This window comes from Amblyomma maculatum, chromosome 11, assembly GCF_055883805.1.
Source record: "Amblyomma maculatum isolate TAMU_Amacu chromosome 11, ASM5588380v1, whole genome shotgun sequence".
Classification (NCBI taxonomy): Eukaryota; Metazoa; Arthropoda; class Arachnida; order Ixodida; family Ixodidae; genus Amblyomma; species Amblyomma maculatum.
The window spans coordinates 81,682,408-81,700,595 of NC_139354.1; the positions used below are offsets into that span (position 1 = coordinate 81,682,408).

General features: G+C 44.4%; 1 protein-coding gene across 1 annotated transcript in view; it reads right to left on the reverse strand.

Annotated features, from left to right (window-relative positions):
* LOC146174264 (neprilysin-1-like) overlaps positions 1 to 18,188 on the reverse strand; it is a 181,257-nt gene that overhangs the window by 42,757 nt on the left and 120,312 nt on the right. Inside the window, exon 10 of the mRNA XM_084585364.1 lies at positions 1,280 to 1,357. Within this exon, the coding sequence (XP_084441490.1) occupies positions 1,280 to 1,357 (78 nt within the window). The remainder of the gene's footprint in view (positions 1 to 1,279; positions 1,358 to 18,188) is intronic.

Sequence of the window (18,188 nt, forward strand, 5' to 3'; positions counted from 1 at the left end):
TTCTTCAACAGCTTGTGATAACTTCTATGCTGAATAGCACTGAGCATTTGATTGAGTCGACCGAGATATTTCTGTCATTCGCGAAAAATGCTCGCCTGCTTAGTTCCCCTGCTATCTCAGGAACCGCGTTTATGTTTAACGCGCATTGCCCTATTACTCATTTATTCCCCATTAATCAATGTTTACCTTGGGTCTTATTTCGACTCTCCTATTGCTCTATACCTTTTGTGAATTAAGGTCAAAAATGCGCAGAGCTATCTGAACTTATTTTGTTCCATTTATTATTTAGTGGTCAGGCTATTCACGCTTCAAATCTCCTAATTAGTAATTTGTGACACTGTGCGTGCCACTTACATTAGCTAGATACCCTACTCTTATTTCTGTTAACCCCAAAGTTGTCTTCGATTGCTTCAAAGCGACGGCCGCGTCTCTGGGGCAAGGCAGATATTGTAGTTTTTTCTCTATATCCGATTTCAAAAGGTTACAATGAATAGGTTACAAAAATATGATCTGTTCTCTACACTTTGGCCAGCAGGGCTCTAACATTTTGAAGCAATACTGATTCATTAAGCAGAGACATCCACTGTGATGGATCAGGCAGTGCTTTATAGATTTTTTTAAGTACGCAACAATCTCAATGAAATGTTCACGAACCGGGCGAGCAACCAAGGCAATCTGAGAAATTAGCTTCAATTCATATTTTATGTAACTAGAATTAGAACATTTAACCCAGAAACTAGCCGATGGCAGCCGCTGACAAGTTTCACACAGCCTTCTGCTGCTTGCGGAGAGGTGACCTGGTGACCCGGCGTCACCGGCCACGTCGACCAATCATGCTTGGCCAGGTACCTTGACCTTGTGGCATAATTAACGTCTGGACCAACCTCGTAATTTGGTAGCCGCGTTAGCAGGTAGCCTGACAGGTGGCACATTACATGCTGCAGTACTGACTTAATCTGCTTTGACGTGTTCTCAACTAAACAGTGGAGGATATCTTCTTTCCACACTAAAACAATGTCAATACATCTCGTGCGGTCCAATATGATACTCGTGATAGTTTATTTCGACAAAACGCATAGTGCTTTGTGCCCACAGTTCTCATGGCTGTAAACCAAAGCGGTCGTAATAATTTATGGGCGTATGTGCATTTTTACCACAAAGCCTGCAAGGAAAACTTGTTCTTTATACCGTTATCATTGGTTCAGCCGTTTTAGATTAATTGACACCCATTAAAGAAACACCTCGTATTTTATTTTTCAAAAACATCTTAGGAACTCACCAAATCATATTGCTTGCGGACGTACGTTTTGTCAAGTAGAATACCGGGCGCACCCATATGGTACACCAGCGTCTTTACCTGCACATAACCATTACAAATTTAAGTGGAATATTTTGCTAGTCAACATGTCATGCCTAAATTTGTTAGGAAGGATTCAACAGAAATTCCCCCCCCCTCCCCAGCCAAACTGAATGCGAATACTAAGTGAAGTCAGCTGGCATTTAATTTCTTCTCCGCTGTAAAGGAGGCTCCAGGACTTAAAGCTTGGGAAAAAAGCTTGCCGGGCCCGGGCCCTCTTACTGCAATTGATATAACAACAGATAGGACGCAAATCAATTTTCAACTTGTACAATATTCTATACAATGCAAAATATATCTATCATAACTTTTGTGCATATAAACATAAGGCTTTCAATGCATCAGAAAGTAAACAAAATAGGCATAGAAATGCTCTTAAGTTCAGAATAATAGAGCTAAAGAATACAAGATGAAATTTCAAAAAATAAATATATTGGATCATAAAAACACTCACGGCAGAAAAAAGGCTAATTTGTTGATTTAATTCCCTAACTGCAAGTCTTTGTATTGAACAGATTTAACCAATAACCATTCACTGCTTCGATTGCTTTGATTATTGAACACACGCAGTAGAATAGTAGACCACTCTTTTATACGAATATAAAATGGTCGTCCTGCCCTTGTGCCCTTAGGCCCTCCTACATTCCAGACAACGGGAATAATTCTTTGATGTCATAATAACTCCGACCGACAGCAGCTCACGCGACAAGTCGAAGAAGTCGACGAAGTGGAGCCGAAGCCTTGTTGATACTGCCGATCTGGTCCGAGTGATACCCAGTCACTTGGCACACGGTGATCGCCTACCGTCCTGGTGTTCCTACGCACACTTTACACCTAGTGTAACAACGTAAATTATTTGCATATCCATGGAAAGGCACTCATATTATTCTTGTTGTGAAGTACGTTGACCTACGATCTCACTCGGCCAAGAATGGTCACATAGCGTTATGTATATGTGTAACAGCTTTTGTTGCAAATGTGGACGTTTCATTTGCACTTGATGGTATTAAAGCTCTGGCTTTCCGTACAAGCTTGCCTGAAGGAATGATCAGTTAATATCCATGTGTCCATGGAAACATGGTTTAGTTGATTTATTATCGCTGTACATTGTGGGCGATTCCTCTAACCAAGGGATACGCAAGACACACTCAGCGGGCCGTGTAAGAAACATCTTTTAGCTCACAGTCGGGTGTCCATGCAGATGCAGGATGGTCAGGGGTCGTTGCCAGGAGAGCAGCTTGGCAGCGGCCAGCGGGTCATCCAAGTGCGAAGAGGCCCAGGCGACAGCTTGCGCCTTCCTTTATAGCCCTCGCGCGGGACCAGTTATCCCAGAACGAGCGGGGAGAGGGAAAGGTCAAGGAGCGGCGCAGCGGGAGTGCTGGGAAGCGGCGCGCGCTTCAAATGTCGTTGGGCGCCGCTGCCAGTGGAGCGGGGCCCCACAACATTTATAAAATAGCAATTTAATTCTTACCAGCCGACTAAGCGACCTAGGGGAAATAACAAATCCCTGCATGTATCACCAATGAATAATAGCCTATGGTCCGGTTATTATGGTTAGTAAGTGATCATCCCTGTTGCTGATAAAACTAATATGTCCTGCTCTTGCCTTTAGTGACAAGGTTGTGAACACTCTGCCGTTTTTCGCGTACCTATGAGGAGCATACTGTATAAGCGTCTGAGATCACATTCGGAAGTATAAAATTTAATGTCAGGAAGAAAGGTAATTTTGTCACACGTTCTATAAATCCGCGGAATCCATCAAACTTATCAGTAGGGCGCATATGAGTCTTACGGTCACAGAATCTATCTTTCGCGCTTTCCACGTTTTATAGCTGCGTCAGTAATATGGTGTTTCTATATGAATAAGTGCTCGAAAATATCGTTGTTGTCTAATGTCTGCGATTTGCCGACGGCTCGCTGCAATCTTTGCTGTCCTATAACATCAAAACATATTGACTTCAACCCGATCGTGCCACCACAGGGCATTGATCTCAACAGTTTTCGCGACTCCAATGCCCTGGATTCCCACGGTGAGCAATCCTGCTATTCAACTGTGTAGCTGTAAGACGCCTACGGAATCTTTTTTTATAATTTTGTTCTAACAACTGAAGTGATTCATGCCATTGCATTTTTGAATAATCTACGAACTTGCAGAAAAGACGTGTATCTTTCCGAATACTATGAATGTATTCGTAGAAGGCAGGTATTGATAATCATAAGGGAATTACACTTACACCATAAGACTAGTTTCGTTTTACAGTTTCCGTAGAATCCTATATATGCGCTGCATATAAGTATAACTCAGCAAAACCAACAATAAGGAAAACCGATGCAAGAACAAAATAATGTTCTTTTTAACCTTGTCGGGCGTTGATAAGAAAATATTAGGATTAGGCCTAAAGAAAAACATTATCCATGGTTTACCTTGAGGTAAAGCTAGGAGTTACGCGAGAGCAGTCTGCATGGGTACGCTGAAGTTCGGCTTGAAAGTAAAGACATGGCTTTTGTACATAACAGTTGATTTATTATGCCATAGGGAAATCAGTTCACGTTTAAGCATCCATTACCTATCGTTGTGAACCATTCTAAATATTATTATTCTTTTTCGTCTTCCACTTCTTTCTCGCTTTCGGACAGGCACGGCGAAAGGGCGAGACTGTGGCTAACGCAGCTGTAGCTAATAAATTTAATAAAAATTAGAAAACAAGCAAACATATGAGGGACTTGATTCTGAACCCATTAAACCTGAATTTTTAGGCGGCTGTTCAGTTTGGTACTTTCATAGGAATTTGTGTAGCGTATATCTCAACCTTACCAGTTTTCACCAGCGCCATTGTCTTTTTCATTGGCGGACGTACTTAGGCCTGTGATACCAATACGTTACTTGAAACGTAACCGAATGGTTAGCCGCCAGCTGCGTGAGAGCCCTGCTTGTTATCTAAAGCATCAAGACAGCCAGAACCTGTGCGCTCGTTACGAGGTTCAGCAGAGAACTCTATCATGTAATGTAATCCGTACAAAATATGAATAAAATAAGCCAGTAGAAGGCGAGACCAAAGCAGGCCTCGAGATATGTTTATTTTTAGGAACGTTTTGAATGATTTCTTAATATTGCCGCGAACCGCTTAAATCTTTATTTGTTCCTGTTCGACAACCGCCGGCATGATACCTTGCTTCCACCGCGGTGAAGCCAACCACATTCTACGCCACTGCGCATACTGACGAATCGGCCTCTGTGGATTTTCAGTCGACGCCCCACACCCCCGGCCCGGTGAATGACCTCATGAAATGGAGAACTACCTGCGTAGAAGTGAGTTGGCACCGCCAACCCGTCGATTCAGGTCCCCATCACCGTACAGGGCTCCCTTTTCGTCGCCAAGCAGCAGCTGCGATGAGAGTGTGCGAGGGAGCTCCCCAAGACCCCGTAGGGGAAACTAAAGGTAGAAACCTTTGGAGGTGAGGTATCTATACGGCGAGCTATAAATATTCTCCGCCGCCGATGACGAGTAACGACAAAGCCGCTATGATACGACATTACTAGTGAAGCCGCCCTCGAGACTTACAGACTTCAAAGTAACAACGCCGCTGCCGTCAACATCCAGGAGGACGCGACCAGACTCCAAGCTAACACCGCGGCCCAGCAAAGTGTCGGCAGTGTGCGCTGGCCGCGACCTGAGCAAACGACGAAGTAGAGAGCGAACACAGAAGCCACCATGCAATACGAGGGAATGAACAAATGACCTCGCCGTTGCTGTCGATGGACGCACAGTTACCACCCTAATGAATGGGCAGCCTTTATTCGACGCTCGACGAGCACGTTTGTTGCTATCGCCGCCGCCGAGCTGCTAAGTTCTTTTGCGGATGCAAGTAAGCCCAATAAAAAGTTAATTTCAGTACCATCGGGCTTGTGTCTTTTTTTGGCGTCTACGGCCTTGTCACCACTATGTGTCAATATGCCACACTACGTCGTTAGCGTGACGTTGCAATGACGCATGTTCATTATAGGATATAAGAAGCCTCTATATCCTGCAAATAAATCGTTCTTGTAGGCAGCACTTGCCTTCAGCCTTTCTCCTCTTGTTGTGCGCTGCTAACATGCAAGAAGCGACATGAAGACATTGCTGCTGTTCTGCCTAAATTATAGAAATAGATCATGGCAAGATCCGAAGGTGTCGGTAGGTGCAAAGATAGCACCGTCAGTTGCAGTGACATAAATAGAAACGAGCTTGCAAGAATATCAGCCTCAATTGCAAGATGTATTGAGTTTCATTCTGAACCCATATTTTCTGTCAACCTTGCGCTGCACGAAAAAACATCGAGTTTCAGGAGCTCAGTTGATGATCGGTTCAGGCTTCAAAATTTCAAAACCTAAAATGATGTCTCCGGAACATACGAGAGAACGCCCAATCACAACTCTCTAACTTATTTAGTTTTATATATTTTTTTCTTCCCCCCCCTTTTATTCAGGAATTCTTTTTTGGAGCAATACGTGTTCATTTTTCTCGACATTGGTTTTGGCCCGTCGTACATAGTGCACGGGCTGAGGCATAATGTTTTCCATTATTTTTGGGCAGCCTCAACATAGTATATGTATATCAAAGCCGCGATGATGGCCCTGGCAGCACCAGAGAGCAAATGCGACATGCGCTGCACATAACGTGCATGAAGATAACGTACAGCAGATAGCGGAATTTTGACCTCGGTAAATGTTCAACGCAGTTCGGCACGCTTCAGAGACACGTTAAATGCAGCCAACAAGGACAAATGCAGGCCGTATACTTGCCACCAAATGCTCAGGTTGACAAGGGAGCTGCGCCTACACAGTTTGTTGGGCGTAAAGCGATGACGACGCTTGGGAGAAACCGACCGGCTCCGCATGGATGGAGAACCGCGGCGAGCATACGTGCGGCGTTTAGAGAGATCATGGTGCCAAGGAGATTTGATGCTCATGTATTCGCGTTAATATACACACTCCTCAATCCACTACAACTGGCACCACATGACGAAAGTAACGCGACACAGATTGGATCCGCCATACGCACAACAATTATGAATGGTGTCACGGATGTGTCGACGGTTCAGACAAAGGAGAAAATGACCGTTTGGTGAGTAAGGATTCCGGCTGCAGTGGAGGATGGTACGGAAACCGCCCCTACCAGAATCATGCAATTCTCCAAGTGCACCTGATGAAGTGCGTCTCTTGAGCGGCCGTTGTATGGGGCAGACAACAAGGCCTTCTGACCGCGTCCGCGAATGTGAGAGGCATTGCAGCCCGAGGGTGTGGGCGGACATGTCGTACTGCTTCGGACATTTGCTTCGATTCACAATCTCAGCCATCAGAGCCCGGTTACATAGAGGAGACATAGCGCTAAGAAGAACCGATAGATGTCGGGCCAGCTCCTTGCTACACGTCCAAGCTTAACTATGCGGAACGCGTGACATGTAACGACGCATACAGACCAAATTCCTCAGCATTCTGATCTCACCTAGTTTAGAAAGAGTGCGAATGTTCAAGTAATAGGAATAGGGTTCTAAGCGACTATAATATAGAATGCATCACCTTCGATAGCTGTGAGATCTTGTTTTATCAGGTCCGACTCGGACATAGTCGTGCCCATGTGTGTGTAGATTTTTGATGTCTTTTATCTAACGCGCGAACAGTTCGCCTGGCTGCGGGGTTACCGACCCGTAGGCTTTGTTACGGTCAGCTTTCGCAAGACAGTGTACCAGACATTATTCGTGGCGTAGCTCAGCTAGGCCAGGACATAAAAAGCAAAAGCCATGGTTACGTCTCGTTTTCATTGTATATTTGTGCAGCACTACTGTAATAAGAGGCACAGTTTCCTTTGTGCACTTGCCAAAGTCTATCGCACACACTCCATACGTAACTAACCTTATTTCCTCCACATTCAGCCTCAATCTCATGCGTAGCTAATGCACTTGAAGACAGTCAGACGGTACGGTCGGTTAACCGCCGGGTAGCTGTGTCTACACCCTCTGCAGTCTCGACTGACATTTTGTCAGTGACTCGTTGTTTTTGTTGAGACGCTTTGCGGCGTCTGTTCCCGAGACGTTTCTCTTGTCCTTCGGGGGTATCGGCCACCCGCTTAGATTTTCTCGCCTCGTTTTTACGCTGTCGGCCTGCCTTGTATCATGCGACGCCGTCTGAATCGGACGTCTCAATTTCCCGCTGCCGTTACTGCTGCCGCAACGAGCAAAGCCGCTCTCCTTTTCCATGCCTTACGTCTGAGGAGCGAATGCATCGCCGCTTCTATATCCTCCTATATATTATACATGTCGGGTCAACTACTCCGGCGTGGTTGTTCAAGGAGAGCACCGGTTACAGGTGCCCCTTCGCGTGACACGCCAAAACCGAGTTGTTCTTGATGATTATGCGCATTTATGCAATGAGGTGCTCGCATCACAAGGTTTCCGCTCCATACACTGGGCATACGTTAGCGCGAGCATTCCCGCCGCAAGCACTGCAAACTCTTATTCGTTTAGCGGTTTGCGCCTTGTATGGTTTTTTACCACTACATGTGCGCAAACAAATGCGTGCAAACAATACGGATATATGCAAAAAACGAGTTTTGACCACAGCAACGCGCAAAATTGGGTAAAAGTGTTGAAATGAGGCGAAATTGCAGGCGAACAAAGCAGAGAGCGGTTGATGATCCGTATTATACATGCTAATTACCTGTTCTGCGGAATGCACCACTCTAAAATATAACTGACCAGGATAGTAGTTGTCGCTAAATATGCTAAAATACCAGCGTGGGTAGAAGGTGGATGCAGCACTAAGTGCAACTGTTACTTGAATACAGTAATACCTGTGCGGATAAAACACTTTTTAGAAGCCAATGAGGTCCTTGAACACTCTACGATGTTACGGGTGATGCATAAAGTACAATTGATGCATCTGTTCTTGACCTATTCTTTGTTAGCGAAACCTTTTTGATGGAGTGCTTGATGTTGAACCGGGAATCTCTGATTATCGTCTATTACAGTTTTCTTGTACTTCGCCTACTGCTTCCGGGATGCGTCCAGTTAAATTGATAAAGGACTACGCTCGTGCTGATGATAATGCAGTTATCGACGCCTTACAATCACTGTTGAACAGCTGTGGCGGAAATGACGTTCATAGCTTATGGCTGCATTTCAAGAATGCAGTGCAGTACTGTACTGAACATTTCGTTCCGCTTAGAAAGGTTCGCACTCACCGTCACAATCCTTGGGTAACTCGTGAAATTGTTCAAATCAAGCGCAAAGTGAAGCGATGTAGGAAGAAAAAAACAGCTTCCTTACAGCACTTCCAAGTTTTGAAACAGAAACTTGCCTCAAAATTAAAACTAGCGAGGTCTCATTATTTCAATACGACGCTCCCAGAATTCATCAGAAGTGACCCCCAGAAATTTTGGAATTTTCTAGATCGAAAGGTTGAGCAGTTGAGTAAGGTTCGCATTGATAATGACATTGTCACCGACTGCACGAAAATAGCACAAGGTTTTAACCAGTATTTTCAAAGCGTGTTTCTGACGGTGACGGCAACCACAGCTAGAGTTCGAATTGAAGACCAAGGTAATATACCAAATATTTCTGTAAATGGTGTTCTGTCTATGCTGCGTAAACTCGGCGATAAAAAATCTGCGGGCCCTGATGGGCTCTCAAATGTGTTTCTTAAACGTTTTGCGGAGCAATTATCCGAGTTTTTAGCAAAAATCTTTCAAGTTTCTTTACTTTCTGGTGAAGTGCCGGAAGACTGGAGAATAGCCCGTGTTGTTCCAATTCATAAGAAAGGCGATAAGCTAACCATTTCTAATTACCGTCCAATTTCTATCACTTCTTCTTGTTGCAAGTTATTAGAACACAGTCTCTGGTTATCTTAACTCCTTTCTAGCTGAAAATAACATTTTATCCTCCTTGCAACACGGCTTCAGAAAGGGTATGTCCACTGTCACGCAGTTGGCAACTACAGTTAATGAATTTCAAGTAGTTCTCGATAAATCTGGGCAGATTGATGTCCTCATTTTAGACTTCTGCAAGGCCTTTGACACAGTTTCCCATAGTAAACTCATTTATAAATTAGTAAGTATCGGCGTCCTTGTTAATTGGATTAATGATTATCTTACAAACAGGAAACAATACGTAGAGGTTAATGGTTTCAAATCAAACGAGCTTCCAGTCACATCAGGTGTACCCCAAGGGAGCGTGTTAGGACCGCTGCTTTTCATAATTTATATTAATGATCTGTCTGTTTCTCTTCCTGATCATGTCTCTTTAATGCTTTTTGCAGATGACTGCATACTTTTAAGACCATAAATGAGCCCAACGATCACTACACCTTGCAAAATTCGCTATTAGCTGTTCACCAATGGTGTCTTAAATGGGACATGAAATTAAACCTCGACAAAACAGTCCTATTGCGAATTTCACGTAAAAAACATATCAGTCATTTCTCTTACAGCCTGCTTAATCATTTAATTGAGGAGACTACACATTATAAATATTTAGGGGTAACCTTAACTCATGATTTAACTTGGTCTTCTCATATTTCGGACATTTGTTCCTCCGCGTTTTCCAAGCTGTGCTACTTAAGGCGGAAACTTAATGATGCTCCAAGTAAACTCAAACTTCTTGCATACACATCATTTATTAGGTCTAAATTAGAGTATGCTTCAGTTTTATGGGATCCTTATTTAAAAAAAGACATACATAAAATAGAGATGGTGCAAAGGAAAGTGGTTAGGTTCATTTACAGTAGATACAAGAGGTCAGACTCACCTACTACACTAATGAAAGCTAACCATATTCCACTACTTGAACTACGCAGAAAAATGTCCCGTTTATTGTTTATGCACAACCTCTTAGCACACAAATTAAACATACCTCGCCCTGAAATTCTTAAACAATTGTCGCGCAGGACACATCATTCAAGAAGTAACCTGCTCGAACCCATTTTTGCAAGGACTGACTTTTTCAAGCACAGCTTTTTTCCACGGACCATTTCCGACTGGAACTGTCTTCCTGAGGCCATTCTCCAGTCTTCCAATTTCATTAAAGCTCTAGAGTTACATTTTTTTGAATGATACAGTGTTGTATTTTGTTGACTTGTTCATTTACTCTAATCCCGTGTTTTGATTTTTATTTTTATTTTTTGTTTTAATGCCTTGTATATCCACTCCTTCCTGGGCCATAATATTGGCCTGCAGTATTTTGAAATAAATAAATAAATAAATAAATAATGAATCCAAGTCTAGAACACAATAAAAGACCTCAGCCCGATAATACCGCGCAGTACATAGAACGTTAGAAATGGGAAGCAAATCGTAGAGGGTCCTCGTTTATTACTTCCGCACTAATTTCTCGAACGGCATTATCAGCCACTGAAAAGGCATGGGTGCTGCCGCACAGAACCCTGCGACCACAGCTAGGATCGCCACGCAGGTGCATGGCCACTGATCGTGTCGAAAGCATTCTCCTGCTGCCCTCGCGAACGGCTGTGGCATAAAATGCACTTACAGCAGATGAGGGCGATAGAGGAGGACATCCCGCGGCCCACGCTCGGCAGCCAGCATAGCAATGCGGGCACCCTATTTCAGGAAATCTCATCAACGCTATGAAGCACGTAGTTTTGTCGCTTACGAGAAGCGGCACTTGCAGCTATGGAGCTCCCACCCACCCACTCGGGTTTCCTCGGGCACAGTGAATACATCGATCAGACAGAGCCACGAGACGCGGCCAGTTAAGGTAGCAATACAAACACCGATCGCAATATACAGTACCATGACTAGGGACATTTTTGTGTCGCTCTTGTTTGTGATGTTTATTGTCTCAGGTATAAAAAGAATGCTATGAAGGATGAAGGGTGTGGTCAAATAAATGAAAAACGATTGGCTGAGGCAATGAAGTCGAGGAGTGAGCTATGATTGCGGTGAGCCAAGGGGCATATGACTGCGGAATAGGGGGGGGGGGGGGGGGGAGAGGCCAGCTGCCACCAAGTGCCTGATCACCGCCAGCTGCAGCGCGCGACATTTCTACAGCAGGTGATGGATGTCAGCTTCTGTATTTCTTCTCAGGGTGTGGATACCAATGTCAAAATCGAGGCCACTTTCTGGTCAATGCTGGTGTTAGGGCTACTCCAAATCTAATCCTCCGAATCGCCACCTCCTCGGCACGAGTTAGACCGCTGAAGAGGGTTACCGTACACGGAGATATGAGAGCACGTGTAATGCATCGGAGGTGCTCCTTTCTTGTTTAAATTGGGGTAGCATTGTCCACTTTTATAAGGTCTGGTCATGTGGAAGTTGAGAGTGAAAGGCGGGTCGCCGAATCCGCCTGACTTTGAGCACTTAAAAGGTCACGCGGTGTCCAATACGAATTGGCTGTTTTATGCGCGCCGCTAGACTGTATTTGGTAGATTTCTGTGCTACTGCTAACGCGTCTAAGTAGCTTTGTCACCTGGAGGGAATCAGTGCGTATGACAACACGGGCCGTGGGAAGCATGGGAATGGCGGTCACAGAGCGAAGCGCCTCTTGCACTGCAAGCAGTTCCGCAAAAAAAGGTGGAGGTTCCGGTAATTAAAACGTTGATGTCCTGTACAGTGAAGACTTGCTAGGGCAGTTAACTGCAGTTGTCACTTCGTAGGCTTGGATGCTTGCGTCGACGTAAATTATAATCGAACCTCGTGGCAAGCGGCCGTTTCTTACATAATTCAGTGGCGAAGTGACCACGCCGTTTCCTATGTTCTCGTTCATCGTAAACCAGTTGGCTTGTTATCACTCAGCTGTACAAAACTTCGAAAAGGAAGAACTGACATTGGCGGTAGTATATGTGAATGTGACGAAGCATAAGCCCTCAGAGCACGCGTTGCGTGAGAGGATGGCCTTAAGCCTGCGTGCATCACGTCTTTAATGCACCAGCTCTTCTACTCTATTTAACTGTGCGTTTTCTTGGAGCGCCATGATTGGTGTTTTGCGAGGGAGGCAGGTGATGACCCTCTTTGCTTCTCAATTTATAGCTTCAATGCCATTCCATTGTATTCTTGTCAAATACTGAAATTGGGCATGATAAACAAGGCGCGGTTGCACAGGTGCCGCACCAAGTGTCCTGCAGCATCTGAGCGAGCGCTACCCGTATTTCGGAGCAATTCGTCTCATCAGGCCGAGTCTTTAACGCCTGCTTTTTAGCGCGAGACAGCCATGAAGTTCCAGTTCCTTACTTATGAATTGTTAAACCCAGACTTTTTACTGTTGAACTTTCCTGAAGTAAGGTTCTGGACAGATGTAGACAAATAGGTGTTGCCGCTAGTTTACGGCATCTCCAGCGGTTGCCGACTGATATGTACGTAGCTTTACAGGCGGAAAGTTCAAGCCCAATGGAAGATGCATATTTAGACGCAATATCTAAAGCTGATTGCACGGCAGCGAATCGAGTCAGTAGGTCGTTGTGTGTGCTCCACACCGTGGTGTTATCAGCGTATATTAAGAATTTAACATGAAACATTTCATGTACCTGCCATGCAAGGGAGATAAATTCGTAAATAAATAATGTTGGTGACAACACAGATCCCTTGGGTACGCCGCGAAGAGGTAAAAATGATCCTATGGCATCACCACTGAGGCGTATTGGGAATTCTCTACCTTCAAAGAAAGATTTTACAAAATTGCGCACTCTAAGTGGTAATTGGAGCATGTCAATGGAATCCAGAATGGCAGCATGTCTGATATTACCATAAGCCTTTTCGACATCCATGGTAAGGATGGTGCGTACATTGGGGCTACCGGTGGATGATAATACTCAGGACGCCAAGACGGCCAACCCATCTTCTATGTCATCTGTCGCTCTTTTCGCAGGTGTTTCTACGGTGCGCCTCGCGCATGCCATTTATTGGGATGCATACATGACACTCGTGCACTGGTAGAGATTTTCTTTTTCTAGAGGAACTTTTTTTAACCGACCTTCGCTCCGAATTCTGTCTTTTTGAGTGCTAGAGTGCGATACCTCCTCCCTGCAGGGCGCTTATCCATTTTTTCCGCGGCTGCAGCGACGGTGATAGCATTTGATTACATCCAGTCAATTATGCTGTTTTAGCCGTACCAAAATGCACAAAATATTGAGGACAGCTGATCGAGGTACTAGTCTAGAGTGGCAGTCAAAGGAAATGTGAGAGTTGATCCCTGGGCACCGCCATTCCTTAATCAGCTGAGCTACGGATCATACAACCATCGATGTCTGCGACAAGAAAATCATTGAGGGTTATTTGTCAGGCGAGACTACCTACCACAGGAGTCCCCTGCAGCGCCTTGGTAATAGCTGCTCGAGAAAACGGCACTTGTGTCGTCGTTCGGAAATTACGCGATTTAGAGAATAAATGACATGAATATTCCTAACTGCATCTCTATAGGCATTTCATTAATTATAAACAGGCATATTTGCACGCACGTTGAAGATTTTTACGGCTCGCAGAAGCTGCTAAATCTCACCCCAGCTGCCACTGCCCTATACGAGTGCCAGGAAAATGAGCAAAAACCTTAGCATCCTCAATACGCGCTCCCACTACCAGTACAAACCGATTGCTGCGCTATCTTTCCGCAGTGCGGGCGTGTCGACGGAGCACTTTCTTTCCCTAAGGCATTGAACGTACCAGCCGACCGTCTGTGATCTCGACGCCCGCGACCTGGCTTGGGTAATATAGGAGCCTATTACGCCACTTATATTTCACCTGCGCTGCGCGACACGGCTTATGCGAAGTAAGGCACATAGCGAAGTGATGACGTTACGTGGGGCGGACTCTGCGAAGCTGCTGTGCTTGGGCAATGGAGCGCGGCACACGCCTGTGGTTCTCGCGCAACTGGTTGCTATGATAGAGGCGTGTGGGCAGTAGTGGCGTCTTGCCGGTTCCGCGAAATGTGCTTCTAGTAGCCTAGGTAGTTACCGCTACAAAATCTCATAACAGGTGAGCTAATAAACAGAGCATATGCTTAGATTTTTTTGGCTTCTTTAGCACTAGCTAGGAATTTGTGACACAAAACATCACGTTGTTTAATTTTATGGTCCCGTACCACCAGTTGTGGTCATTCACCCGCTCGTAGAAACCAAGTCAATCATCCACGCGGTGACCGCCACACAGATTGAAATTATATCGAGCCGCCGATATATCCAGAACGCCAAGGAAACAACGCGCCGTGAAGAATTGGGTAGCAGCAGGCTAGCGCCGGCAGACATTATTTTGCTAATTTCGAAATAATCAGGTGCGCACTCGGGTACATTTAGTAAAGACGGATAGATATATAATTCTACTCATTCTCCCGCTTTTAGTAAGGGCAAATTATATTGATTTTAAACATAGGATCTTGTTGCTGAGAAAGATTCAGTTCTAGAACACTGAATATGTGCTTCTGGAACCTTGTACACAATTTCGCGCTTCGCAGACATGAAGTTCTTCATTAGAGTGAATAAAGTGCACGCAGTCATCATCTTGAATAACGACTAGCTGAAAATAAGGAGCTCAATGATGCTTCCTTCAATTAATTCTGAATGACCGTTTTTGCCACAAGAATTACCGACTTTGTGTTTGCAAAACCATTTCTTGTCTCATGCCTGGCGCCACCAGAGTCGTGTCGGCAGTTGGGGGTCATAGGGTGTCATTGGAACGTCTCCGCACGACCAAGAAAGGTTGTAGCTTCCGGTTTCAATAAAGATAGCGGGTTTCATGTGGATTCGAGTCCCTATAAGGTCGTGAACGCGAGTTGAAAATTAGTGCGTCTTATGTGGCAGCCCCAAATAAAGTCACGAATTCAAATCCCTCGCTCGCGTCACAAAATCTGGAATGCCGTGTATGTATTCGAGAGTTTGAGTCCCTCACGCGCGTCAATAGTTGAGATAGCTATTGTGATGTTAGCCGTTGCCGAGCCACCGTTGCAACACTGCGCGAGTGCGCTTTCGTATTCAAGCACCTAGGAGGTCGTAAGTATCTCGAATGTTTTAATAATTTTTTATCATTTGCTACGGGCTCATTCGAATAAATTTTACAATTTCTGAGATGTTTTTAATAAACAGTATTGTAATTTAATTTCCTACTATTAAGAACTTATTAACATGTGCAAAAATAATTGTTTTAACTTTATTCTGGAAAAGAAACGAACTGTACAACTGTGACGCTATAACTGAAAAATGTCAGTCATGAATAGAAATAAAAATTCAATCATGAAAGGCCGACTGCGAGGTATTGCTAGGAATATACCATGAAAGGGTATACAGAAACACAAAAAGCAGTTTTAAAATTCATCCTAAATTAAGAAGGATTTCGCAAAATAGACACCCTAAAGCCTACCTTTCTATGGTACTGTTTAATGCCTATCTTCACTAGATTTCGCAATTTTGGTGCGTATTCTGGTAAGAAAAGTACTTAAGCAAATATTTTTACTTTTCAGTCACTTGGGGGTAAATCAGCTGAGAAAAGCCATTCTTATTCTAAGAAGCTTGAGGTAACTACTGATCGTCCAACTCACTTACCCATTCGGACATCTTGTGGCGTGTGTCCTCATTCATCCACGAGTTTTGCGTGATAACTTCGTATAACGATGTGTTTAGGTGTTTAGCAACGTCATCCGCCTGTTTATGACAAAGTGGAAACATGCCTTCATCGTTACAGAAGCAATTGTTGTGGTAGGGTTTCATCCCGCGCTAGGGATTTTGCTTTTATATTTGTGCCCTCTGCGCCGCACTTTTCGGGTTGGAGAAATGTTTTAGTCTTTGGCGAAAGTATCCAGGTCACTATTGCGAGGCCATCTGCTGCTTATTGAGCAAGCAATGCAGAACTAAGTGTATTTCTCTTCACCTCTAGACATTGAAATGTAATATTAGATCATTATCATCCCCTCTCACTCTTAAGTTCAGCTCTTAAGTTCAGAATAATAGAGCTAAAGAATACAAGATGAAATTTCAAAAAATAAATATATTGGATCATAAAAACACTCACGGCAGAAAAAAGGCTAATTTGTTGATTTAATTCCCTAACTGCAAGTCTTTGTATTGAACAGATTTAACCAATAACCATTCACTGCTTCGATTGCTTTGATTATTGAACACACGCAGTAGAATAGTAGACCACTCTTTTATACGAATATAAAATGGTCGTCCTGCCCTTGTGCCCTTAGGCCCTCCTACATTCCAGACAACGGGAATAATTCTTTGATGTCATAATAACTCCGACCGACAGCAGCTCACGCGACAAGTCGAAGAAGTCGACGAAGTGGAGCCGAAGCCTTGTTGATACTGCCGATCTGGTCCGAGTGATACCCAGTCACTTGGCACACGGTGATCGCCTACCGTCCTGGTGTTCCTACGCACACTTTACACCTAGTGTAACAACGTAAATTATTTGCATATCCATGGAAAGGCACTCATATTATTCTTGTTGTGAAGTACGTTGACCTACGATCTCACTCGGCCAAGAATGGTCACATAGCGTTATGTATATGTGTAACAGCTTTTGTTGCAAATGTGGACGTTTCATTTGCACTTGATGGTATTAAAGCTCTGGCTTTCCGTACAAGCTTGCCTGAAGGAATGATCAGTTAATATCCATGTGTCCATGGAAACATGGTTTAGTTGATTTATTATCGCTGTACATTGTGGGCGATTCCTCTAACCAAGGGATACGCAAGACACACTCAGCGGGCCGTGTAAGAAACATCTTTTAGCTCACAGTCGGGTGTCCATGCAGATGCAGGATGGTCAGGGGTCGTTGCCAGGAGAGCAGCTTGGCAGCGGCCAGCGGGTCATCCAAGTGCGAAGAGGCCCAGGCGACAGCTTGCGCCTTCCTTTATAGCCCTCGCGCGGGACCAGTTATCCCAGAACGAGCGGGGAGAGGGAAAGGTCAAGGAGCGGCGCAGCGGGAGTGCTGGGAAGCGGCGCGCGCTTCAAATGTCGTTGGGCGCCGCTGCCAGTGGAGCGGGGCCCCACAACATTTATAAAATAGCAATTTAATTCTTACCAGCCGACTAAGCGACCTAGGGGAAATAACAAATCCCTGCATGTATCACCAATGAATAATAGCCTATGGTCCGGTTATTATGGTTAGTAAGTGATCATCCCTGTTGCTGATAAAACTAATATGTCCTGCTCTTGCCTTTAGTGACAAGGTTGTGAACACTCTGCCGTTTTTCGCGTACCTATGAGGAGCATACTGTATAAGCGTCTGAGATCACATTCGGAAGTATAAAATTTAATGTCAGGAAGAAAGGTAATTTTGTCACACGTTCTATAAATCCGCGGAATCCATCAAACTTATCAGTAGGGCGCATATGAGTCTTACGGTCACAGAATCTATCTTTCGCGCTTTCCACGTTTTATAGCTGCGTCAGTAATATGGTGTTTCTATATGAATAAGTGCTCGAAAATATCGTTGTTGTCTAATGTCTGCGATTTGCCGACGGCTCGCTGCAATCTTTGCTGTCCTATAACATCAAAACATATTGACTTCAACCCGATCGTGCCACCACAGGGCATTGATCTCAACAGTTTTCGCGACTCCAATGCCCTGGATTCCCACGGTGAGCAATCCTGCTATTCAACTGTGTAGCTGTAAGACGCCTACGGAATCTTTTTTTATAATTTTGTTCTAACAACTGAAGTGATTCATGCCATTGCATTTTTGAATAATCTACGAACTTGCAGAAAAGACGTGTATCTTTCCGAATACTATGAATGTATTCGTAGAAGGCAGGTATTGATAATCATAAGGGAATTACACTTACACCATAAGACTAGTTTCGTTTTACAGTTTCCGTAGAATCCTATATATGCGCTGCATATAAGTATAACTCA